Below are 25,648 nucleotides of genomic sequence, written 5' to 3' on the forward strand. Positions count from 1 at the left end.
TTTAGTCAAGAGATGGAGAAACTTTACTTCTGCCAGTACCTGTGGTATCTCATTCAGTCAGCTTGAGTATCTCCAGCCAGAACTGAATGAGGTAGACATAGCCCTTGGGTCAACACAGGGGTGTGAATGCTGACAAAATTAATACAGCTTGAAGAAGTAGCCAAGCTTCTACCTGCTAAATTTGCTTGAGAATTGGTATCACGACAAGCTGTTCGCAGGCTAGCCAACTTGGTCTAACTTTAACAATGAAACAAGAATAAGCCAGGGAGGCAACTGCATTTCCAGTCCCTGTACTGTACTGCAGAACTTCTCTTATTCTTTTTTTCTCATAATGGATTCTGTAACAGAATATCAGCTTAAATTTTCTGAATTTTTTTTTTATCTTACAATTTATGACTGTAAAGCCATGTCTCTGTAGTAATAGGGAGGGAACATATGAAACTCATGGCAAAGAGATTAAAACATCACTGAACATAACCTGGGTGATAACAGAAAAAAAAAAGAAAGAAAAAATAATTAAAAAAGAAGGTCATCGTTACCTCAAGCCAGAAATCTGCAGTATCATGCACAAACATCACCAGTGTTCCAACACGCACGTAATTGCCACACCAAGAGCAACTCATCAACCCAATGGCTGCGAAGTGATGAACGACGTGAGCCAAAAAATCCTATGGAGAAATAAAAAAAGTGGAGCCATGCAAGTGCAGCTCCGGAGGGTCTCCCTGTGGGTGTGGATACTCTGTCACACACAGAGAGGGACCCTGACAGCCATGAGACCAGGGAAGTTAGCGGGTGTGCCAGGGATAGGCTGATGCTGCCCTCATGTGGCTGCACCAAATCCAGTATCAGGACAGTGCTTTTATCAACTTTTTCTTTAGCGTGACCACTTGCCTTTCTTTTGGTATCGATCCCAAGTGTAAATAAGAGAGACCAGTAGAAACTAATCTCAGCCATGTAGTACCAATACTGAGATGGCAGCAAAGTCTGTAAATAAATTAAAAAAAAAAATTATTAAAAAACAAAATCAGTTAACTTGGAGAGTAGCAAAAGTGAATGCCAAATGAAATTACTTCTTTTTTCCTTTCCCCACTTTTTTTTGCTCCTCTGCTGAGTCTTGCCCGAAAATAAAAATTAAACTAAATCCACGTTCTGGGCTTCATTATGAAGGATGTTCTGGGAGCCAAATATTTTAACCTTTACTCAGACCAAACTCCAAGATTCTCTAGTTCCTTCCCCACCCCCAATTTTTAGTGTGCTTTTTTTCTGTGCTTTTGTCAGAGAACTCAATAGAGCATGCTTCTGCATTTAATTACAAACAACTGCAAATAAACAAAGCTCTCCATTTTGGCAAACAATAAACATTTTAGATATTCACACATCTTAGGGCCGAAAAAGTCATCTATTTACACTAGAATGCCAGGTATCCATATAGGGCACAAGAGGGCTAGGATGCTGAGAGGGCTTGGCTTCTCACTTGGCTAAGCGTGTTTCCCAGGTGGCAGGGAGTGAGCTTGTTTGTCAGGTCCCACAAGTAAAAGGAGCTGGGAAAGCCCAGCTAGGAGGCAGGATTCTTTTTTATTTTTGGCTCCTGGCTTGGAGTCAAGCAAGAAGGTGGTGTGATGTGCCACAGATTTACCAAAACAGGAAGGGAGCAGCATGCAAGAACCTCTAACAGGTGGGCAAGAAGGCAGTTCATTTGAAGCCATCTGTTAGGGGACAATTAGTAAAATACTTCAGGAAGAAATCAGAACCTTGTCACACTTGGAGAGGAAAAATAATAAAAAAAAGTAATGAGCAGATGAGCAACCTTCCCAGAGTAGAGCATCACATTCTGCCAAACCACAGCACTGCAGGGCTCCCTCCACTTGTGCTACTGAGCAACGTCTGCCAGGCACTACTAGGCACAGGCTTGGTGCAGCCCTCTGCATGCTGCTACTCTGCAGTGTCTCAGCCTCAAAGCATCATCGGGACTAGTGCAACCCAAAGGATTCCCCACTGAAGCCTCAAACACTGAGGGAGTGCTGTGGACAACTGGTAGTCTGGGATGGGCCGGAGGGCTGCGGTGCAGCACGGGCAGACCATGGTGAAGTCCTGAAGGAGTCAGCTGGAGGTACCAAAAAATGGCAGAAGAGTTTGGTGCCACACCTCTCTAGGTGATGCCTGCTGGGAGGGAGAAGCACCTCTGTAGATTACCCCTTCCAATGGGGAAATACCTGGAACGCCCTGAGGCCAATGGACCAATGCCAAAAAGCTCACCTGAAATGGATAGCCAACCCACGTCTGCCATATATCATAAAACCAAGGCTTCTGGGAAAGACAGATGATTCAGACTGATTAGCTGAGCAATAAGTCGTCATCTTAACTCAAAATTCTCAGGACTTAAGCATAGTCTAAGTGGAACAGGCTAAGAAAGTATATTCTTGATAATTGTTCTCCAGCAATTTCTAAAGAGAACTTATATCTCAGGTTTATCATATTAGTTTCAGCTTTTTGGCTTCTTTTCAGGACACCTGAGACATTCCAGTTGATCATTTCATCATCCAAAGCAGTGGGTGTGCTTTATTACTGCAATTACTCAAGATGTGTTGCCACAATTATTACATTTTAGTGTATTTACCAGCCACACGCACTGGTTCATTATGATAAACTGTTTAGGGAGGAGAGCCAGATGAACGTAGACACACTGAGAGCTGTTCAGTTGCTCAGGAGAAGCATTAATGACACCCCAGGCAGTACTCTTATAGCTATGAGCAACACTCTCTCTGGTGCTGCTGAGTCAGAAGTTGGGAGTAACACCACAATAAATAGCCATAAAATGCACTGTTTCTGTGACCCCAAAAAGAGCTGCCAGAGAAGTTGTACTGCTTCCTTTGAGAAAAACATGGCCATGTGATGTACTTGTATGTGTTAATAAGGCACGTTGTAAACCTTTCTTAACAATGCTGGTTATTCATTATTTTATTTTATTATTAATCATGTAAGTTCATGAGAAAAAATTAAAGTCCCAATTAGAACTTCAGAGCATATTGCAGCCTATCACACAGATCAAATACACGAAACCTCTGAACCCAAACAGCCACTTTAATCAGAATGTATGAGCTTCAATGGGCGTCATTAATATCTAGAAATCAGTCCTTATTTTAAAATATAATACCAAATATTCGCAAGATTAACTTACATCATGCAGAAATATAAATCCAGCAATGGAGGATGTGAAATAGAATGAAAATCTCCAGCTGCAAGATTAAAATGAAAAAAATAAGAACATTATTTTTTATAGATATTATCAATTCTTTCCATAGATTTTAGAAGGTCATTGTACATCACAGATAATTTACACACTAATGCGCCCTCACACTTTACCCTTACAGTTGCTATGTATTAGCTATATCTAAAGCATTAACATTCAAATATTTTGATTAATTGATTAAAAAAAGGTGAGTTTACATTATCACAACACAGATCCCTTGCTTGTGGATCATGGCAGTAGCTCTCCAGCCAGGCACAAGATCTCCAAGATAAGTCATAGGAAATCTAATAAATTCCCTAAAAATGTATGTTTGATTACCCCACTGTAATCAAACATACTGTATCAACTGCTTCAGAATATTCACATTGGACTGAACATCTCATAGCTCTCTACCACTAGAAAACCTTTCAGCCACAGAGTGTGTACTTTCCAGTCTGATCAAATGTAAATAACACTGTGAAAGTCAACAACTTGCTTCAATTGCTGAGTAGATTTTGTCTGATTTTTGTTGTTAAAAAATACAAAACACCAGCTGCTGAAAACAGGGGAACCCTATGAAGCTTAACAACAGCTACCAGTTAAGTTTATATTTGCTACAGCTCTGAATTAACTATAAACCTCAACCTCTGACTAGCATTTAAGTCTGGTGTAAGCTTTTTGTGGTCTAAATGCATATCCACCAAGGAACATAAAACTTTCAGATTTTCATCACTGATCTGGTAAGTGCGCAAAGGGGAAAAAAGCTCCTGTGTATCCTAGTGAATCGAAACTGTGCTGTTGCTGATGTGTGTCAGAGCAGGATGCTGTGATTTGGAGCCAGCAATCAGTGTTGTAATGACTCTGGAACCTGCGTGGGAGGTACTGTCCCTGGGACTGGGTGTGGCTGGAGACTCAGTAGGAGCGTTCCCACTCCCACCTCTACAGGTGATGGAAAACTTCTTCCTTTGCCCTCTTCTGCTCTGCAGGAACAAGCCTGACCTTTCCCAGAGCAGCTCTTCAAGATCAGCAGGAAAATGCTGCACAACTTCACATGCTGGGAGAGGTCACAATCACAGAGAAAGGCACACGGCCCCAGACTTGGTGAGAACATTTTATAGAACAAGAGCCATCCCAAAGGAGAACAGCAAGCAGCCTCCCACAATAGTGAGTTGCTAAAAAGGAGAAAGAGCCTTGACAAGAACTCTGCTTTCACTGGCACTAATGAATTGAGAGATGTATAAAAATGATGATTGTGGTCTTTGGCAAATGGTAATGAAGTGTCATTTGAGAAACAATGAGTCTGGTAGAAACAGCCTCTCTCTTCTGAGTCCTGCATTACCTGGAGGCTGTCCCAGGTGAAAGAACGACACGTTCAAAGACTGAGACAATGTTTTACAAGAAAAACAATAAAGAAAATGAGTACATGGGACAGTAGAGGCCAGATGAGGCAATATGCATCACGCCTGCAGAAGTAGTCAAAAAGCAATTATAAAAGTGCCAGAAAACACGCTGGTGATAAATGATCATTTTACATTTCTACTTTAAAGCATCTCTCCTAAGATTATGAGGGGAAAAAACATTTTATAACAGACAAAAAAAGAAACAAAACAGCAGAAATTAGGAAAGCAAATGGAAGGGGAGGGTGGAACTCATAAGTAATACCTCACTCATAGTTGAATGAGAGATGCTAGGAAAAACACTGTGGCACATGACTGACCAGACAGGGCTGATTCTGCTGTTATTTCTCCTCATATTTCCAGCAAGAGGTGTGAGCAATCCAATGGACGTAGAAGAGATTCTGTGTTCAGTGTAATATGCATGCTTCAGCAGCTTCCTGACTGCACCATTAGACCCCAGCCCTACAAGCATGTATATTCAAAGCACTTGGCACTAAATACTCAGAGTGCTTCAGATTAACTCATCATATGAATAAGACTGCCAGATGAGCACTACCTCGTTTTGCATTCAGCCAAGCTTCTTTCTGAATTACGTTAACAAAGCCCCAAGTAGAATTTGGATGAATTCACAGAATTTTATGCAGAATGTGCCTTATAAACCCTGAACCTGGCCACCAGGGACAGCACCGCACAACAGCAATGTAAAAGGATCTTTCTGATTTAACTTCAGGAATGTTTTCTCTTTATTTCTTTTTTTTTTTTTATCTTGAATTGAGTCTAACAAAAAATAATTCAGTGGGTGAATTTAAAGGCTGTTGAGTCTTTTAAGGCAGGGAAGGTTTCATGCAAAGACCTTTCCAAACCTCAGTGTTGCTTAACTGGGAATGCTAATAGCTTAAGTATGGTTTAGATCTGGCTCATCACATCTTCCTTGTGATTCATAAAAATGATCCTGGAGATTGCAGGCTTTCAAAAGTGTCATAATGCTGACTGCTAACATCGGATAGCTCTGTTCCTTCTCTGTTGCCTTGAAAATTAAGTCCAATTAAGTTCACTGACACAAAGAGCAGAGCAAGGTCTCCAGAATTGCACAAGAAAAACCTGTTTGCTTCATTCTAACTTAAGCTGCTGAGCAAGTTTCAATTTTTGTCTTTGGCTGTGTGTAACTAGAAGAATGGACCCACAGCAGGCAGCTCTTGTATCAACAGTAGGAAATCTTATTGTCACTTGCCAAACAGAGTTAACTCAGCCACAGAACAACAACAGAAAAAAACATGGATGTCATTTGCCAAGACAGTTTACTCAGTTAGGTTTCAAAGCAAAACACCTAATGCCTAACAACTGGATTTATGCCCAGAGGAGATCATCAAATCATTATCATATTGATTGACACTGAAAATAATCTTGATAAACTCTGAGCTTTTAACCCTCATTCCTTAAGCTAACCTACACTAAAAGAGCTTAAATATTATGGTCACGTGAGTTGCTGCCAAAGTAGTTACACTAGCTAAAAATCCAAATAGGCAGGACATTAGGAAAGTATTTTACACTAGTATACTAAATTACAGTATTGAAAAGGGATGAGCTATGTAAGCAAAGCCGTGCTGCTCACTTGGGGACTTGCAATTTGTATGAGATTTTGGATAACGCTGGAATAATTAATTCATAAAATGTTTACGTATATGGAATTTCTCACAGATTTGTGAAAAAAGACTCTTGAATGCTCTGCTGGTTTATGATTAGATGCAGAAGGAGAATTCGAAACTTTTTCCATGTTCATCGTTATCACTCAGAATTGCTCAACAGCCTACTTTCATTGGCATATTTGAGCTCACATTCCATATAGTACCTTGTGTTCAAGTTGTGACACCTACTGCTTCATTAGGATGCCATGATTCCTGTTCCTGAACCAACTTCAGGACACATAATATTATCCCAAGATGACAGCACAGATGCATATTTAAACAAGAATGAGTAAGTACTTTTGTTCTCCTATGATTACGGGCAGATAGAGACATGTTTTCCTATTCTCTACATGTTTTCACCAAGCATTATGTAGCAGTAACCTACAAATAAGTCCCTTCCTAAATAGTGAAGAAAATTAAAATATTTTAGAATATTTAATCTAATATTTTTAAGCTACAAGTCTGGAGAAATCTTACTAGCTCCTTTAGATTTCTTTCTAAATGCACAAACACAAACCAAAACCCTTGCCAGAGAGACCCAGCTTCCTGGAAATGAGCCTCAGCCAGGAAGGCATCTGAGGACCTCAATCACCGATTTGTTTCCCCAACACAAAAATCAATAACAAAACAAGAGTTCTCTTCTTACAAAGCTTCCTGGAATTTCCGAAGCACCGTTGGGATCTCAAGGTTTCGTCGTCTCCTAAACCACTTTTCCACCAGATGGACCGTGCAGTTGCACTTTTTGGCAAGGCCTTGAATCTCTGACTGCAGAAAAATGTAATAGCATTAGCAACAAAACCTACACTGATGTCATCTTCACTGATTCTGTACTTCACAGGTTGGCTTCCCGCCCACTGTAAGATCTTCGTTTAAAAATAGTACTAATATTAACTATCCATGCCATTTTAACTTGCAGGTTTCCCAATTTACCTTTTGAATGACATTCACAGAAATCCTGGATTTTTAGGACAATAATTTATATTATTGAAGTGGGTAAGAAATGCATGGTCCTACAAACCATGCTATTGTTTTTCTGGTGGCTTCTGATAATTTAAAAGATGCACCTATGGACTCAACAATCCTTATGGGTCCCTTCCAACTTAGGAAATTCTATGAACTTTTACTGCTGAGCAAGAGGTTTCGCTGAGGGTAACTTTCTGAAGTGTCATGCATCACTACACATTACCAGTGTATCCAATAATCTTATTACATAATTGCTAGATTGTATTTAAATGAGTCTTTCAGGTAAGACATAGCATCAAAGTGATCTGGACTCTGTTCTCAAATCTGTGTTCTGCTATGCAACAGGGCAAGTCAGTTAATCTTACCAAGCAAAATCCAGACTGCCTTCTTTCAATGCCTAAAGATAAATTAAGGCTTGAGCAACTGCGTAAAAATTCATTGGCCGCCAAGTGTCTGTACTTTATCTGTACTCTGAAGGTTGAAGCAACTCCACTGTGCAGCTATGTCAGGTGCTAAGCACAAGGTTATAGCTCTGGTGAGCTGAGGGTAATGAGCTGTTTTCTCTGTTGGCCATGTGACAGCTGTGTTTCTGGGTGCTCAGAGCTCCACGTGCAGCCTGTAGGCTCCCTCCCTCTCCTCCATCCTAAAGTGAAGACGGTGTGGGCTGATCTGCCCTGGAGCTGCTGTAGAAATTGAGGCAGCATTCAACTCATCCCCTGTAGGGAAGCAATTCACCCCAAGGCTAGTATGCAAATACTGGGTGGCAGCATCACTTACTGCCAAGGTAAGTCCAGTTCACTTGGTCTCCTTCCCTTGGAAAAAAGCTCTGGTACTGGAGCAAAGGACACTTCAGCTGCTGGGGAGTGCAGCACACAAGACAGGCTCTCTATTCAGCTTGTCTTGCTAGCTCAAGAGTGTTCCACTGTCACACAGGAATACTGACTTTGTTTCTACAGAAAATGGAGCCTAGATGTCCTCAGATGGCAGCCAGGCCTCTGCATGCATTCTCAGACACACTGGTCCCTAAGCCAGACACCTAAAGGATGCAGCCTGAATTCCTTCTATGTGTACTGAGAAGTATGAAAATGCAAATGTGCTTCCCTTCAGAGATTAATTGGCAAACTGCATTCATGCAGGAGGAAGTTATGAAGCAGAGATCAAGACACTTGCCCAGATAGAAAAGAGCTCACGTGTGAACATGAATACTTCTCCTCACAATGAGGCCAAAAAAACAGAGAGACAAAGTCAAGGATAGAATGCAAAGTTCCATGTATTAATAACCAGCTGAGCACATCATTCTTTTCAAAACCAGTGTAGGAATGCTGCAATTGTATTTGTAGTCAATTAAATGAACTTTCTGAGACTGCAATCACAGCAAGGTACCTGTTTCTCATCAACAATCAGGTTGCTTCATATTTCGGGATGGTAAATGTCAGCTTTTATCTTTTACTTGTTCAAATTTAGAAATAGACAGCAAGAAATAACCTATGCATTACCTCTTTCTTTCATAAGCTAGGATTAAGTATGCAGCAATGTAACGGATCAAAGGTCTTCCATCCCAGTGTTCCAGTATTACTACTTGCAATAAATATGATACCACTTCCCAACAACAGACATCAGCTGACGTTTTCTCCAGGCAGAATGAGTTAAAGAAGATCAAGCATTGATCTTCATTGGAAATACTTCTTACAGTCTAACGTACAAGAGCATGCCAGAAAATTAAACATCTTAAACATATTTTCTGGTTTGGATGCTATATACCCTTGTCAGCAGAATAGCAACATAAACCCAAATAGATTAAGTCATCTGTCAATCAGATGGAACTCATCCCATGATGTCATTGTTGATGGTTTATTAAAACAGTAAAACCTGTGATGTTCCAAGAACCAAAACTAGTTTAAAAGAAGCAGAATCCTTACTTGAGATGGATGTCTTGAGCACTCCCGGAAATAACTCTCTAAAACAGGATTAGGCTGCGGCTTCACACGTCTTACATTCTTTATACCTAAGGCTTTTGCTAGAGGAATAGCAATGTATCTGAAAAAACATGCAATGAAAAGCTTAAAAAAAAAATGCAACACAGTTACAAGACCTCAGCTCTCATGCCAGGATAAGAATAAAGTAATTCTGAAGCATTTTTATTGTCCATAGGATATGACCATGCACCATGAGAAGAAAAAAAAGGATCTCACTAACTAATCCCAAGAGAGAACAATAGCATATTAGCAGCTATTCAAAAATGCAGATCCAATGAATTGAGCTTGTGGTCCTGAAAAGATATAAAGCTAAAAGGAAAAACTCTGAACTTTGCGTTCTTGCATGTGAGTTCTGCAATAGTTAAGGGCGCATGAAACAAGAACATCTGGTCTCTTCGTGTGAGCTGGAAGACTGTTACTGGGATACTTTCTCTTAGAGGCAGAGAGCACTTGACATACTAGGATGAGCTGCCATGGCCCAGGAAACAAGATTCTCCATGCAGCCTCTAGCACGTGGCACACAGCAACTCCCTCAACAATGGAGGGCTTCTTCTCTTCTGTTTTGCCCTCCAAGGAGCTACAGAGCATACCAGCTACTTTGCCCTTCTCCTTGGGCAGGCTCTTCTGAGAAAAGCCCCTTGCCTCTGCTGATATCAGCAATCGATTCTCTACTACTCCTAGTAGTGGTTAGTTTTCTTCATTCATGGGCAGATTCACTGCATGCCAGGTGTGAGGACTGATTTTTCACACAAGCAATTTCCAATAGTAGTGCAGTGAGACAGTCAGGCAAGCATTTATTCAGGAGACACTGTGAACGGTTATAAACATGTGATCCAAATTACCTCTGATCTCTAATATGAATGATTTTATCTGGTTTTGCCTCAAGTCTGTCCAACTTATGACACTCCAAGTTTCCTCATTCTATCCTGAAATAGATTACAAAAACCTACTAATCACTTTCTTTAGAGAAAAAAAGTCAAGTAAAACTACACAAATGAGTAAGTCAAAGCACTACAAATCTTAATGTTTTTGAGATGTTTGTTTCTTCTATGGAATTCTTCTAATTATTTCTTCTGTGGAACCAACTCCTGCCTGTACCATTAAAATTCCAGTTGCAGAAGCAATACATCATAAAAAAGGAGAAACTGAGATTCCTCAAGTCTGCCTCAGTTTGCTCCAGCTGGACGCCTGGGATTGATTAGCCTCATGTGCTGGGGGAGAAACTGCCAAAAGGAGAGGTTTGGTTTGAAGGAGCAGTAACCATACTTCTACTAAGGAAGAAAAAAGCAAAAAGAAACCAAGATGTTTCTGGAGGGTTTGTAACTCTAGTAGAAGGGTGTAATCAGAGTTATTCAAATGCTTTTCTGGAAAAGCTGTATAGAAACACCTTCCTTCTAGATTGGGCTGCAATCACATTTCTAACAGTGAAGCTACCTCCAAGTTTTTCATCTTCCACTGTTTTGGAAATAGGTATTTTTAGCAGACTACCAACTAATCCTCCATCATGAAAACATAAGAATGTTAATCTAACGATGTCTTGTTTTTGAATTATTTCTAGCATTAATGAAAACTAACAAGAATGTAAAATTGAATTCATGTTTCTTACCTTTCAGTGAAGAATCGGATAATCAGCAATACAAAAGCATATGGTATTGTGGCATACAACTGTTGTGGTTTTGGAAAGACAAGGCCATCACGGTCTACAAAATCTGCCCATGTGCAATTGATTGGCATCCAAATATTCTCCCACCAGAACCAGCTGTTGAGTGTCTTTAATATATGTGCCATGCTAAGCAAATGAAAAGATAATTAAAAATCATTCCCATCATATTAAAAAAGAAAAATGCATGAAACAAAACATATCAAACCTTGTGAAGAACAGTGATTTCCAGCTGGCAGGACATTTCCTAAAGATAAGGTACAAGCAAATAACACAGGAGTCTTGGGTCCCATGAGAACGTGCTCCCTGATCAGCACAGGTTGTGCTCACATTGCTGTCCAACAGAGGCACTCTATAGTGCTACTGCAGGCATGCAGGGGGGATTATATACCAATGGAAGAGAAAATAAGAGCTGAATCTTCAGATCTTTAGCTAGTATAAATGAATATAGAGCCACTGAAATCAGCACTTCTGTTGTTTTTTGTTTGTTTTAAATCTGCAGTCCTGCTTCTGTCATTCAAATGAGGTTGTTTAATATCTGGTCAAATCTTTTACAATAATTGTTTCTAATCTACCACGCAAATATACAAATGACACAAATGAGAACTGATGTTCCCTAGGCCACTCTTCTCAATTAAATATAAGGGGCCAGGAGGGTGGGAAAAAAAGGAGACAGTCCAGCAGGTGACTCAGTCTTGCATTAATGAAGGCATTTTGCTGCTGAGCTACTGCTGCTTGATACAGTACTTGTAATATGCATTTTGATCCCAAGTTGTAAACACCACTATGCACAGGACTAAGTATAAGCCACAGAGTGCAATAAGATTATTTGGGGATCAGAACAAAACGTCAAAAATCTATTTCTGAAGGAAAAGATTGTTTCACTAAACCCAAAACATTTCATTCTTTTCAAAACCTCATTTTCACTCCTATTCTACATTACGTATTTAGATATGTTTTTCTGTTACCCCTCATTTAGTTGTAAGAACTTTACAGTCTGAGTGTTTTACATATATCCTATGAAAATATTCTAAAACAGAATAAAAACAGAAGTCACTATTGTTTCCCATGAACCTGAAATAAGTAATCTTTCTATAACTTCTATGAGTAATAAAATATTTTTTTTTCCCCACAGTAAAATTTCCTTACAATTTTTTGTTTGGTTTACAGGAAATAATTGATTTTATGGAACCATAGTTTGAATGAGTCAGGCTGGGAAGTCTTTGTCAGCTTCTTTGTCACATCGAACTTCCCATAGGAAGAGCTTACAGTGACCCATTTGCATAGGATCAAGTGACTAAATCAAATGAGGCCGAGGACAGATAGCGGTTCAGGGCCTTTCATGTGCCTCCAGTACTGAGTAGGGACGACACAACTCCAGGTTTGCCTACAGCCACGTGTAAACTTTCACCTGTGCAATATCAGGACACCCAGCTTCATGCAATCACACAGCACAGGGTTTCCAGATTTGGAGTTCTGAAACCCACTGCAATCAATGAGTAATTGCTGCAATCCACAGAGGGCTGCTTCCATTAATCAGAAGACTTGCAGCAGGTTTGTGAAACTGTGACTTGTATCCATCAAACAGAGCTGGGTTAACAAGCACTGTGAATCAATTTACTGGCCGTGAACAGTAGTCCGCACTGAAATATTAATAACTCAACCATTTAATCTTTTTAAATGCCAAAAGGGGACAGTAAAATCTACTGAATGGATTGTGTGTATAAGCAAATGCGAAAAGAAAGGATGAAGAAATCACAATTGTTCCTTCCCTGAGACTTTGTAAGTCAAGTTTCAGCCTAGAGCAATTCTTTACTGCTGGATTATAAACTCCTGGAAGTCAGGATTTATAATGGGGCTGCTAACAGACCCTTAATTACAGCTAGCAGGCGCCATGATAATGAAACAGAACTTTGAAACATGACATTTTATGTCAGACAGAAAAGCTTGCAGACATGCAAGCTGTGTTCCTTTATGTATCTGTATTTTTAAACTAGACTGTGCATTGCAAGTTATCGCAAACTGTAACTGTAATTTAAATTGGCCACTCTATTAAAACACAGCAGAAAGAGCACTAACAGTTGGACTACAAGAGATGGGCTGTGACTAAATATGCACCCAGAGTACTCAAACCCTACAAGAACCCAGAAATGTGCATTTCAAAATTGGATTCTTGGGATCTAAGCAATTCATGTTTTCCTTTCACACGTAGTCATAAGCACATCCTTAATTTTAATATCCAAGGAAATTCTGGAATTTGGGGTCTGATACAGAGTCCACAGATATCCATAGAAATCCTTGCTCAGAAACTCCAACTAGAGTCACAGTACAGTGGGTTCTCTGAAACTCACTCCTGTGTAAGCCCCTGTATTTCAAACAGGCTTTGCCTGGTGCATAGCAGATTAGACCATCCCTAATGATGGCTGTTCAATAAATTATTAGAAAACTGTTGATGAGATTTTACACTGTTTGAGTAACTTGCTGTGCTTCATTACCCTTGAACTGGATTTTTGCCCTACACTGTTCTCACTGCAGCAAACCAGGGCATTCCCTGGGCAGTTCTGGAGATTTCCATCTTTGTAATAGAGGTTATTCAGGTACTGGGGCTATTTCCCCATAATTTTCTATTACACTTTTAATAACTAATCATTATCTTAACCTCTCTGTCCTCAAGGTTATTTTAACAACCCCACAGCACGACCAATACCAATAATCCTGCTTTGTGCCTTACTCATCACATCTACAGCAACCACTGGCCCAGATGCTAACCCCCATTAGCAGCTTTTTCTACCTTATGACTGCTTCCATTTAAATTATTTTTGATCATTTGACCCTTAATGATGGCTGTGAGATATGTGAAATGAGAGGCCAGAGGATGGGGAATAGGTGATAAAGAAGGTGCAAAGTTCATTTGTCCCTAGCAAGCTATCTGCTACAAAAAAAAACCATATCTTCATTTCCCACTGTCCCCTCCTGATTATCAGGCATCTGGGACAACTGTGTCAGAGAGACTGCTCAGAATCCCTTACTCCCACCTCTGTGTCAGTTCACCAGGCAAGAGACTGAATGGCAGGGAGCAAAACATTTTCAGATCATTTCCAGTGCCAACAGAAAAAATTTTCCTGTTATCGTTGCGGTTTTTTTTTCTTGCTATGGTTGTGGTATATTACAAGTAAACCAGACACAAGCACTTGCATGTACTTTAAATGTTTTGTCTCTACTGTCTAGTTTTGTTTTAAACCCAATGATTTTTGGCAGCTTACTAAATCTAACAGGTCAGGAAGACCACTAACCATAGAATCTTATACCAAGAATACCTCAAGCGCCCACAGCATGCATGGGAAGTGAAAGGCATTTCCCACAGGTACCTCCCGTGGTAGATACAAATCAATAGGTAGAGATGCTTCAGCTGTCCTTTCTGCCACCCAGGAACAGGGCCTATGCACAACAATGGCTATGTAGAAAGGCATCACCTCAGACAGTGCCTGAAATCTAGGTGGAACACGGGAGAACCAGTTTCTCGGTACTTGGGCAAGTGAAGTGTTTTGCAACAAGCTCCTTTTATACTGCCAAGAAATCTTCAACCCCTGAGAAGTGCTGTGACTGCAGTTGTCAGGACTCAGGTTTGCTTTCCCATGACATCAGCATAAAACTAGAGGACACTCACTTCTGTCAGGAGCTTGTGACAGCACAAAGGCACAGAGAATAAACCCAAGTGGTGGCAGCCTGTTCCAGCGCTGGAATCAGGCTGCAGGATACTGGATTTCAAAGACTGCCAGTCTTCATAGCTTGCATGAATTGCCACGAGTTGTTATCCTCAGAGTGTGTTGTTATACACACTCTTCTTCCAAAGAATCATCACCAGCAGCAAAGGCCTAGTCAGGACAGACTGGGGATAGGCTCTAATAAGAAATCCGAAACCCTGCCCAGCATAAGCATCCTTCCTCTAGGATTGCTGAGCTCAGAACTTCTTCCTTGCAGCTTCTAACAGTGCCAAGGAAACAGCTATACATCAGGTGTGAAAACAATGGCTGAGTGACACATACTCTGCTCAACCTAGGGTGAAAATACCTACTACTTCCCAGACACTGCCAGTATTATTTTCACTGACAAAACTGGAATTTTTGCCATTGCTCTAAAAGGATCTGAAAAAAAAATAAGTCTAACAATAAAACAAAGGTATTTTAGAAAATTGGAAGGCTCCCCTGTATCCTGGAAAATAAACACTCCAAGTAAATACATCTAATCAAATCCTTGCTAAGGATCTCTTCTGTAGCCTAATCTTGTACTATAGCCGGGCTAATGTAAAACAGGAAAATCAGGAATGGTTAGTTGAGGAACTGCATCCTTTGTAATTAAAGAAAAGCCTACACAGTTGGGAAGTACCAAAGTGAACCTTTTCCTTTCAAGCTCTTTTCCTTGGAACCTTGATGGATACAGTTTAAAACAAAACAAAACACTTATTCTTACTGATGTTAAGCAAAAAAATGACAAATTTTGGTTAGACAAAAGCCAGAAACTAGGTTAGAAACAGGTTAGATGTTGAAAATCCAAGTCAGGAGCTGTGTTGAAGTTTAGTACCTGACTACTACAGTCTAAGGAATAAGTAAAAAGAAACACAGGCAGCTCTTGATTTTGTTCTCCCTGCAAAAGCTCCTGCTTTGCAAAAACTGAATTTCCAAAACCAAAACTAAGGGAAGGTGATATCCAGGTTCGAAGGAATTGTTAGAACTTCCTATCTTCACTTACTGAAAACATTAGAAAACTCAATAGATCACCAACATAAACATGCAAGTGAAAAAAGAGCAGTTCCACTCAGCATCTTTCCTAGGCTATCTAACCAGTGTCACTCTGGAGGTGTAACCAGAAAAGGACAAATCAACAAAAAGCAAGAACAACAACTCTCCTATTTCTGCCATCACTTGGTAGATCTGTTTAAGCTGGCATAGGGAGTTTTGGAGAGAAAAAAATTATCAAGAGCATCATATATCAAAAAGATAGCAAAGCTGTTCCAACCCGTTGATCTTAAACATTAAACCAAAGTGGTTTAGAAGAGTAAATAAGATCAGAACAACTGTATTGCAGCTTTTATTTTTGTTTTGCTCAAGACTAAGCAATAAATGCTAGAGGCAATGCACAAGTTTCAGCCACACATTTATGTTCTGCTAATACTGGCCAGTGTATTGCTCAAAGATTCCCAACAGCATGAATGACATTTTATCCACCCTACGCATACAACCAGTGGAAGCACAAAATGAAAGTTGTTGGACTTAGAGGTTCTTATGATGAAACACTGAAATACTTTATATACATAACAGAGCTGAATTAAGATCGCTATGAGACCTTTAACTTCAAATTTACTCCTTAATATGGACAAGTTTCAACTGTAAACAATTACAAGTCCCTAGTTATAAGGCAATTAGAATATTTTACTTCTTTTACTATTCTATCACATTACCTTGTAACTTGGTTTCTGTATTGTAGCAGGCCAAAATAGCACAAAGTAAACCTCAATTAAGGTGGCAAGTGAGTTTTATTACACTTTCCCTAGTTCTATGGGGGAAAAAGAATCAGAACTATTTGAAAGAATTCATTTTCTGGGTGAAAGTTACCATACTCTGTCTGGTTACATTTCTGAGTGTATGTATTTGCTTTAGCAGATCACAGGCAGCTTAGAAGAGCTAAAAATAGTTCTCACAAAGTATAATTATAGAAACAGTCATAGTTTGAATTAAGTTTTAAAATCCCTGACGCTGACAGAGTTGGATAAAGAGCTATGCAATAATTTAGAGTTTAAGAAAAAAAATACAGTTCCATGCAGAAATGTTCTTAGGTGCTTAGTTCATAAGAAGTTTGAGCAGACCTAGAGGGATACCACGTCCTTCAAGGACTTATTAGTAAAACTTGTCAGAACATAAGAGGCACTAAGTACATCAGAGTCACAAAATCTGTGAAGGCAACAGAACAATAATGAACTAGAGAGAGAACCTGAGGGTGTAGAAGCAAAGGATGTAAGCTTCTTCATCTGCACAGCAGATGACTCAACATTTTAAATTACCCCTTGGGAATTAGGGAAAGAGACAGCACTGGTGCAGTTTCGCTCTGGAGAACTGTCTTATTTACAGCTTCCTGAAAGAGGGGCTTGTGGACAGTCAAGGTCTTCATCTATCAAGTATGCATGGTGACTCAAACTTACACATTCATCTCCTCACCACCCTGAACTAGAACTTAAGTCTGTTGTGCTACACTGTTTTTAGTTCTCCTCCTGTTGGTTATCCCCTCCTTTGTGGTTTAACCTGCCCATACATTCTCCACCCACAAAGCCAACTAGAGGAGGAGCCAGAACATAACTGGTATTTCATTATTGCAGCCTCTGTTTGGCATCCTATTCATGTCATAACAAATGCAAGTGAGACCTTCAGTTAATGCATACCAGCGTAGTCAACAGTGGTGCTCCAACTGAAGTTTTGATCCAAGCTAAAAAGCTAGCTAAAAATAGGTATGAAATACAAAGAGTAAAAGGGAAGAAATATACAGTGTTACTCCATTTAAGCTTTATAGTGTTACTATGAAATAACCCTTCCTGGTAGCTGGTTTAAATGCGTCCTTCACAGCACTAGGTACTTCAGACCTGTAACAGGTAAGTCATACATAAAACTGTTAAACTGAGTTACTTACAGGATAGCATTTTGTTTGAGAGGACAAAACTAGAACTAGCTTTTTCAAGCAATCTAAATTCAAAGTTTTCTATGCAAGCATTTTACTTCAATAGCTAACATTTTTCTTGCTCAAAAATTTTCCTCCTTTCCAGTTCAGCATTAAGCGTTCTTAGTAGCACTTTGAATAGAATGATGATACAAGATGCAAAAGTACAACTGTAATCCGTACTTACCTTCTTCAAAAAGAAAAGCAGTTCTCATAGGCTGGAATACTTAGTGATAACCTATAAGATCTCTTCACATCTATACCACCGTCTATCCTGAAACTATTACGTGTTATTTTAATTTGTCACTATAAAGCTGACATACCAACAGTTTGGACCATATCCTAATGTAGGGAAGCAGGAAAAAAAGGGCAAAAGAAGTTCCTACCTTTATGATGTTGCAGCCAAAGAGAACACACACACATTAGCCACGAAGAGGCATTGCACTCACTACTCCGACAGAAGTAAACACGCCCCATCTGCACAACTCTTTCAAATTCTTCAGAGACCCACCCATCAAAGCTGCACTTCAAGATTTCTGACTGAAGGCAATCTTGATGTCATGAGTAACTACACAGTGAAACTCAAGAGCAGTAATGCCAGGCACCTTCCCTTCTGCTTGTTTCAACATAGCAGATGAAGAAATGTTCTAAATCACCTGGTGTTTTGTTGCATTATGAGAATTTGTCTCAACTTACGTTGCTCTAGACACGCACAGGAGGACGCTGTGCCTGCTGATTGCACAGAAAGGAAATCCCAACACACCAACATCTTTAGATGCATTATCAGATTAAGTAAGGGTTTCAAAGTAAAGTCATAAAAGTTCTCCCTCCTACTGATCACCTCAGGAATACTTCCAGCCTCAGCCAACAAAACGAAAGTGTTAGAGTTTCTCAGAATATAAAGTGGAATTTTTGGAAGTCCTACAGCAGAGGACAATCATACTGACTGGACACATTTGGTCAGAGATACCATACAAACATATTATTTAACTCTGTGCATGCTATTTTTTGTTTATGTTGGGTGTAAGGGGCTTGCTTTAAATCAAAAGCTTTTAATTAATTTGCTTTTAATTCCATGACTAAGGAATAAGGCTGAAAGTCATTCCTCAACAGGTCACCTCAGCTTCAAATAGTGATCAACAGCATTCAGAAGCACTGGTACTACTTAGTGTTCTGAAGCATAAGGCATTTTATTACCTTAATATTGGAAAGGAAGAAAAAAGTGTCACTAGAAAGCCAAGAGTATCTACATTTTAAATCTGCAGAGAAATTTTATTAGCCCTTTCTGTCTGCTTGCAGTCAACAGACAGCAACCTACAAAATAGGGACCAACATGTCAAAGCTGGACCCAAGTTTCACCTCTCCTGAGGTACTGCCTCTGAAGGAAGCTAACAGCAAATGGCTACAGAAATGTGCAGCAGAATATACAAAATGTAACTGACAATGGAGCAGTTTTTCCTCCTGTACCCCCACCCTATCCTTCAAGTACCTGGAAACTTTCATCATTATCCCTAAGACAGTAATAGAAGATGCGATGCAGCAACACTTGGATCCAGTTCATTTACTTTCCCCTAAAGAGATTCAGACTGAAACGTTCTGTTTGTTCACACAGCTTTTTTTCTTTAAGGTGTTCAGTATTGCAGCTATTGTAATATCGATAAATAAAAACTGTTTCAGAAATCCCATAAAACTAGGAGTGGTATCCAATAAACTGAAGCACTAGAGCAATATTAAACACGAAGGATTATTTCAGAAAGGTAGTATTAGGGCTCTGCTGCTCCTTTAACTTATCTCCATTATTTCCCACATCTAAACCACTAGCATGAATCAAGCAGAACGCTTAGGAGCACTTTGCCAATCAGGAAAGCCTACAGCAAGCTGATTCATATTTCCCTTGTCTAATACTGTGCCAGTAATGTAATAGGTAATTGGCATAAACACCTCCTTCTTACACTTCATAATTTCTTCACTCTTTCACTGCATTGCAAAAAAAAAAACAACAAAACCTTTTAGTTTGAACAGAGCAAATTCGAGGCCGCTACGAATAACAGAATAGCAAACTCTTTTTACATATTTTCTGAGGAGCCTTTTTTAGGTAGCAAACATTACTCACGCTGGATTCTATAACAAGATTAAAAATACTGTATGGTAAATAACCTAACCATATTCTCTTGATTAACGCTGCCTATTGCCCTTTCAATTACTGCCCCACTTTCATAGAATTCTTCATTCAGTCATCTTTAACTTTGATTGTACAGGAAAAAAATTTTAGTCTGCACTACTCATGGAGGAAAAGAAAAAAAAAAAGTATGTGACTACTCCTTACCTGCAGTGTGATATTTCATAGAATCACAGAATGGCCTGGGTTGAAAAGGACCTCAAAGATCATTCAGTTCCAACCCCCTGCTATGTGCAGGGTCACCAACCAGCAGCCCAGGCTGCCCAGAGCCACATCCAGCCTGGCCTTGAATGCCTGCAGGGATGGGGCATCCACAGCCTCCTTGGGCAACCTGTTCAGTGCATCACCACCCTCTGTGTGAAAAACTTCCTCCTGATATCCAACCTAAACCTCCCCTGTCTTAGTTTAAAACCATTTGTCATATGACTGAGTAACTAGATAACAGAGGTATGTGATCAGCCAAAATAATTATTTCACATATTACTGGGAAGGATAAATTATGTAAAAGATGCCACTGGGAAAAAGTAGAACAATACAAAAACTCACAAAGTCCACTTCTTTAGCTTTTCCATTAACTACCTATATCAAATTACATTGAATTCATGTGTTGTATGTGAGTTTTCACCTGAGCTTTTAAGTAATTGCATAAGGAAAAATATCACAAGCTAATTTTTTCCATAGAGAAAGCTATCTCAGGAAATATAGTTATAAGTACTGTACCTTAATGTCAATGCAGAACTGAAGCAAAAATACACACATTTGAATGGGCTGAAATCCTCAAAATGCTGAAATCTTTTAAAATTATTGCTTCAGAAATTGATTCCTGTGAAGAAACAGAATATTTGAGAATCTGTGCCTTGAACAACAGGAGCGAAGACAACAACAGAACAGAAAGGAGAAGTCAGTAGTAATATTGGAAAGGTAAAGGCAACGGAGAGGAAAGAAGTGCAATAGTAATACACTGCTGACCCAAACTACCAGCTTCTTGATAAGGTGCCAAAAGAGGACCACTAATAATCTTCAACTACATCTTAGATAAAAGGCTCCAGGAAGCAAGACCAATGTTACCTGGGGACCACTTTCTAACTACATTCTTTCACACACAATTGAGAGATATAAATACCACAAATATGCTACATCTCACAACTTTTTGGCTTTCATTTCATTTCATTTAAATGCTGAACATACAGTATATTGATAAGCCTCCAGAGCTGCAGTTAAGAATCCACCCATACCCAGAAGCACACAGCTGTATGCATATGATTTAGTGAAGCATTCATTCAGTTGTAGTTTGGACAGCTTTCCTTTATATATACCAATCTTTGTTTGCAAATGATCCCTCATAAGATTATTTCTCCTTGATTTAACATCACTTTCTCCACATTTGTCATATTCATCCTTCTAATAACAGAAACACTCAATTGTAATTTTTTTTTAATCAAACTGCATATCCATAAAGCACTTAGTGAAAGCACGCTAAAATACAGTTGAGAGAAAAAAATTAGAAGAACAACTTCTACTACTTGCATTTATACAAAGCAGTGCATTAAGACTCATATCTGCTACTCAAAATCTTAATAAAAAGAACTATAGCAAAGCTTGGACCTTTTCCCTTTCAAAGGCAGCACCGCTAACTTGCTCAACTAATACTTGCACGTGCAAGGGATTTAACAAACAGCTCAATCAATTTATTCAGGAGAGAGATTTTAATTCATTTCCAACAATCTAAACAACATGGGATTTAAAAAAAATTAAGTAGGTGATGCCTTGTTGATTCCTGGAACTGGAAGTACTGGTTAAACAACTCTATGAAAATAAACCTCAGCAATTTGTAACACTTGCACACGAGACAACACTGCAAAGATTGCTTGATTACTTTAACAGATTCTTAAAGCATCTATGCTTCTCTATCCATACAGAATAGAAGCACAAAACATGAGCATGTGCTTAGTGAAACTGAAAGGCAACCCCTTGCATGTTTCAGTCAGTAAGAACTGCCTTCCTCTACAACTGCTTGTAACTGAAAATTACAGAAAACACTGGCATCACAGCAGCTGAAATTTTTAAATGAGGTGAAGAAGCAATCCTTTAGAAGGACTGATATCCTGCTTGGGATGACCAAATAATAGATTCAACTCTGAGGATGTGATGAATTTAAATAAATAAACAAACCATTTTAGAGTTCCACATTTGCTGCATAGTGAGTTTGTGCCAATTGTTAATGAAAAATGAAGCACATCAATTTGTTACTTGATGACAGATCTTATTGGCTTAATCACTACAAGCTGTTTTATAAAACAGATTTCATAATCTTTTCCACTGTTTTCTTTGCAGCTGTTACTTCCAAGTCACTGTGGACATTTGGAAGCTCTTCGAAGCTCCACAGAAAATCTTTCAGGTTTCAAATCTCTAACACTGGAATACAACGAGAAGGATTCTTGGACAGAACTCCTGACAGTTTGGGGATAAACCACCTCCTAAGGAGACCAGCATTCGGTAATGCCATCACTTTTCAGGTTGTATGCTACATTTTTTGTTTCAGTTCTACACAATGTTTTCAAGACTCTTCCCTGGAAAGACATTGCTGACTGACAAAGCTTGTGTTTTGCCATACAGGTCAGCAAGAACCAGAAATCACTAAGGATTTTTTTTTTTTAATTCTCCATGAAAGTTTTGTAGTTGTCTTTTTTTAAGCCAAAAAACAATATGTTCTATTTCTTTGTTATTCTAAGTAAAACAGTCACCTTTTCTTTTAAAGAATGTTTCCAATAGTACTCAGCAATAAACTCAATTACACAGCATTTAAGATGACAGCAACGTGAAAAAGCTTAGATCTCTGAGATGTTACTCAACCATTCCAGGTCCATATCTGCTGTTGAACTAGGGATAGTAAAAAGCTCATTATCCACTCTGACGCACACAATTGGCTTCTAACAAGACTTCAGAGTAAGCCAGGGACTCTGACAGTTGTATGAAGTGCAACAACAATCTGCAAATTCAGTTGGACAACTCTTTCAGGCAGAATACAAAGAAGAAAAACTGTAAAGACAACACTATTTTCACTCCTACTGGTACTAACAGGCTGCGATAAATACTTCACACTGGCTTCAGACACCATCCCAGGTGGAATTTGGAACTATATACACTTTATGTTGCAATGATAAACTAAGGAAAACCCAAGGCTCCTTACTCTGTGCTTTACAAGAGTATTGTTAATATAGAAATTCTCAAGGTTGGGTTTTGTTCTTGTATTACAGGATAAAAACTTGTAATACAATTGTAAAAGCTAGAAGGTAGAACAACCATAAATATTGGAGGAAATCCAGTCTAAAGAACCACAAGCATGGAATCACTGGGAGCCACCTGGATTCAGCTCTAACTGTTATCAGGCTTTGCAAATACTCCAGTTTAAGACTACTCTTTAAAAAAAAGTACATCCTGTAAGCAACTTCTACTGCTGTTTGCCTCATGAAGGTATAATTTACCCTATTAATGTGTAAGGAAAACTCAGAACACAAATGGAGACTATTTCAGGTTAAGTCCTCAGACAGACAATCATCTCCAGACAGTGCATCTAACTCACTCTATATCTAACAGAAGAAAATGTTTAGATATCAATAGCCAAACATAAGGCATATTTATCCTCCTAATCACAGTACTACTGACCTAGTTCAAAAGTTCTCATTCAACACTGGCAATAACTTCTGTAGCTGAATTAATTGGCTCTAGTAAATAACAGCTCTGTATAAAATCATCAGAGTAAAGACTCAAAAATAAGCAAACCAAAATCAAAACCCAAATTATGTACTCACCAATGGATTAAAATGTGAACTAATTTACAAAGGTCTTTTCCTTGTGCTAAACTTTCTGAATACTGCCATAAAGCTAGAAGATACTGCACTGCTCATACCCACTGTGTGTGGAAGAAAGAAAGAAAATAAAACTTGACCCTTGTCAGTTTTACTTCATCCCAGTTCCTATGGGTCATGAATGGTAAAATATCAAGGTATAAAACACTGAGGTAGCTAGTTGCTAAATACAAGCCACATTTACCCTTTTTTATCATTAATTTGAGACTTAAAGCAATGGCCTCCTGTGAAGTAAAGCATGGAAATTATCATTATTAATAATCAACTGGGTATACAATCAACTTAATGCCTGTAAGAATTAAATACAGTTTCACTGCAATCGAGCACTGTTGCATTCAAATATCAAGTTATGAATCCTATACTTCCTGCTAACACTATGCTATTTGTCTAAACTTTACATTTAAAAGCTTTTTTATAGTTGTAATCACTAACAAACGTGGCAAGAACTGGCACTTAGAACAGGGAGGCAAATTTCTGTTTTCCTACCTTTATCTCCCTGTTTATCTCATTAAGGTGTGAGAAACATAGTTGTAATCTACATATTTCCAACTTGCAAAGTAGTTCAGTGAAACAGTGAGGTTACTTAGGTAAAATAAACTAGTCAAAGCCCAGATTAGAAAAGAATAGGGGACAGTAGAAAGGATTTCACTGAAACTCAAGTACCTACATTGAAAATTGTGAACTTGAGAAACCCTTGCTCAACTGTCTTGCCAAAGGCACTTCCCTTGTCTGAATTGAAAAGTTCCCAAGTTGTCTAAAGCTGCATCTTTGAACATGTCCAGAGGCTTCTAGTCCTGACAGAAACGAGCAACTCAGCATCTAGAGTATAACTACATTCAAACACTACAGAAACTGGACATTCCTCTGCTCAGACAACTCAGACACTTAGTTTTTAACTCAAGTAACTATAAACACAAATTGAATTATTTTGTTCCCCAATCATTGACATTCTTACCTATTCCCCTATGCATACAACCTAAGCACAACGTAAGCACAGAATATTTAGGTCTATTACATGTCAGTATGACTTTGTATTGCCTATACAAAACTTTCATTTTGAGGTGACACAGCAGTCATCTCAAAGAAGATTAAAGTTCAAGTCTTCCTGTCTGAAAGAATTCATACCATTCAACATCTCTGGAGAGTGCTGTGATTTCCATCTAAATATCCTATGAACTTCATCTAGTCTTCTCCCCCTCCCAACACACAGCTAATTCACTGTCTGAGAGCTCAAGACTAACCTAGAAGATGGCCACAGCAATTTGGTGGCCAGAGTTGCCTGTTTCAGAAACTGTCTTAACACCTATTCTATTTTTCACTAAACAGTTACTATAAAGAGGAAAAGACAGCTTACCTGGTCCTCAATCAGAACAGAGCACTTCCCTTCAAAAGATGATCCCAAGAGAAAAACTGCTTCTTTCAGAGGTGATGAGGTGTGGGATTTCACAGTACTCTGTCATTGGTATTTTCCTATTGCCTAACCCTCCTAAGATCATTACAAGCTGCATGTTAAGTTTACCAACATTAGGTGGCTTCCTGTTTGGTGCACACGCTGGTTTGAATGCTGTTCTGAACTAACTTTCCTTAGCAGAGTCTTAGAGACTTACTTTTCAGGTTATTCAAATTAGAAGTAATAAGAGATGCAACTATTTAAGATTACATTCAACATCCACCTCACTGCACTGCAAATATTTAAATTTATAATTCTATACTTAGTATATATATTTGATACTTACATGAAGTATGTGTAAAGGAATTAAGAATTTATGTTGGAATTTCATTTCTCTTGATTTTAAATATAATGTTCCAAGAAAAGTTCTGTAAGTAGGTAAAATATGCATTAGTACCATGCATAACTTTCCTTTATAATTAAAGGAACATACCATGAAAAATTAAGAAAAACTAAATTCAATTTTCAGTGAGGTGGTAACACCATTGATTAGATCAAGCAAACAGTACCTCCTAAGCACTGGGTAAGAACTTCA

At 38.9% G+C, this 25,648-nt stretch overlaps 1 protein-coding gene across 4 annotated transcripts in view; it reads right to left on the reverse strand.

The window, feature by feature from the left end:
• CERS3 (ceramide synthase 3) overlaps nt 1-25,648 on the reverse strand; it is a 57,075-nt gene that overhangs the window by 18,594 nt on the left and 12,833 nt on the right. The window contains exons 2-10 of one of the 4 annotated variants that reach the window (XM_046899078.1): nt 25,400-25,481; nt 20,515-20,617; nt 10,857-11,039; nt 9,194-9,311; nt 6,958-7,076; nt 3,179-3,236; nt 2,257-2,307; nt 892-984; nt 540-668 (exon numbers count right to left, since the gene is read on the reverse strand). In XM_046899078.1, coding sequence (XP_046755034.1) covers nt 540-668; nt 892-984; nt 2,257-2,307; nt 3,179-3,236; nt 6,958-7,076; nt 9,194-9,311; nt 10,857-11,038 — 750 coding nt within the window. In that variant the 5' untranslated portion in view covers nt 11,039; nt 20,515-20,617; nt 25,400-25,481. Of the gene's footprint in view, nt 1-539; nt 669-891; nt 985-2,256; nt 2,308-3,178; nt 3,237-6,957; nt 7,077-9,193; nt 9,312-10,856; nt 11,040-17,802; nt 18,074-20,514; nt 20,618-25,017; nt 25,240-25,399; nt 25,482-25,648 lie in introns of those variants that run through there. The other 3 variants (XM_015292265.4, NM_001389572.2, XM_015292266.4) reach the window with 3 other exon arrangements.

This window comes from Gallus gallus, chromosome 10, assembly GCF_016699485.2.
Source record: "Gallus gallus isolate bGalGal1 chromosome 10, bGalGal1.mat.broiler.GRCg7b, whole genome shotgun sequence".
NCBI classification, from domain to species: Eukaryota; Metazoa; Chordata; class Aves; order Galliformes; family Phasianidae; genus Gallus; species Gallus gallus.